The following is a 1,153-nucleotide window of genomic DNA, read 5'->3' as shown; positions in this document are numbered from 1 at the left end:
AGGAGGAAGGAGCGGGAGAAGGAGCCGGAGGTGCCGGCCGTGCGCACCCCCCCGCACCATTCCCAGCCGGAGCCGCGTGCGGATTGGGAATGCGGCCCCCCCGCCCCATCCCCACCGGCTCCCACGGACACTGAGGAGGCGCCGAGGAAGAGGAAGAAGCACAAGCGGAAGCGGGAGCAGACGGAGCTGCCGCCGGGAACGGGGCTGCCTCCCGCCGCGGAGGAGATCCCGGCGTGATCCCGCGCGATCCGGCTCCGTCCCGGCAGGATCCAGCTCCTTGGGATGTGTTACGGAGCGGGAAGCGCTGCCCACGCCGGCGTTTTTCCGCGTTGCTGGATGCGGCGGCTGGGAATTCCCGGGAATCTGCGACCGCGCCTCTGTTTGATGCCGTTTATTATGAAAATAAAAGCGGGATTCACCGGCGCCCGGCAGCTCCCGTCACTTGGGCGCCTTCCGGAAGGGCTCGTGCAGGACGTCGAAGAGCCTCTTGGCCTGGAAAGAACCAAAAATGGAAGGGAAAAATATCCGGGAAAAATATCCAGGAAAAATATCCAGGAAAAATATCCCGGAAAAATATCCAGGAAAAATATCCAGGAAAAAAAGGGAATGCTGAGGGAAAAGCGGGAATGCTGCTCCCTGCTTCCCGGCGCCACTCACCTTCTGCGGCCCCACGCCGGGACACAGGGACAGATCCTCCTTGGAGGCTCTGGCCATGGCAGCCAGGGACTGCGGAGAGAGGCGGATGCGGGATAACGGTCGCGAATATTGGGGAATGTTTTTTTTGGGAACAAATCCCGCTCCGGAAAGCGGGCCGACTCACGCCGAAGGTGGCCAGGAGGCTGCTCGTGTCCGTCTTGTTGACCGACTTGACGCTGGTCAAGCAGTCGGTGACCTGGGGGACGGCGGCGCTCGGGTCCCCTCCGGCCGCTCCGGAAGCGGGAGCCGCGGCGCGCTTACCCGGGAGAGGAAATCCCGCTCCACCTTCTCCATGAGGAGCTCGGCCGGCTTCTGCTCGTAGGCCTTGTAGGTCTCCAGGTAGCGGCCGGCCTCCTCGGGGCTGCCGCGCCGCGGGAAGAGCCCTTGGGTGTCCCCAGGGGCCGGCGCACCCGCGGGGGGACACGGGGACACCCCGTGGGGGGGCGCGGGGACACCC

The 1,153-nt window shown here is 65.2% G+C and overlaps 1 protein-coding gene across 1 annotated transcript; it reads right to left on the bottom strand.

Moving 5' to 3' along the window:
* Positions 1-376: 376 nt before the first annotated feature.
* ERCC1 (ERCC excision repair 1, endonuclease non-catalytic subunit) lies at positions 377-1,079 on the bottom strand (the record flags this gene model as incomplete). The annotated part of the gene is made up of 4 exons (XM_026036610.1): positions 377-492; positions 658-726; positions 821-892; positions 958-1,079. Coding segments are annotated over 4 exons (317 nt in total), but the record flags the coding sequence as incomplete, so codon positions are not given.
* Positions 1,080-1,153: the final 74 nt, after the last annotated feature.

The sequence above is a fragment of the Nothoprocta perdicaria genome, unplaced genomic scaffold (assembly GCF_003342845.1).
Source record: "Nothoprocta perdicaria isolate Ctin4 unplaced genomic scaffold, notPer1 scaffold_1814, whole genome shotgun sequence".
NCBI classification, from domain to species: Eukaryota; Metazoa; Chordata; class Aves; order Tinamiformes; family Tinamidae; genus Nothoprocta; species Nothoprocta perdicaria.
Note: the sequence above shows the minus strand (reverse complement) of the source record. Positions and strands in the feature narration are given on the sequence as shown.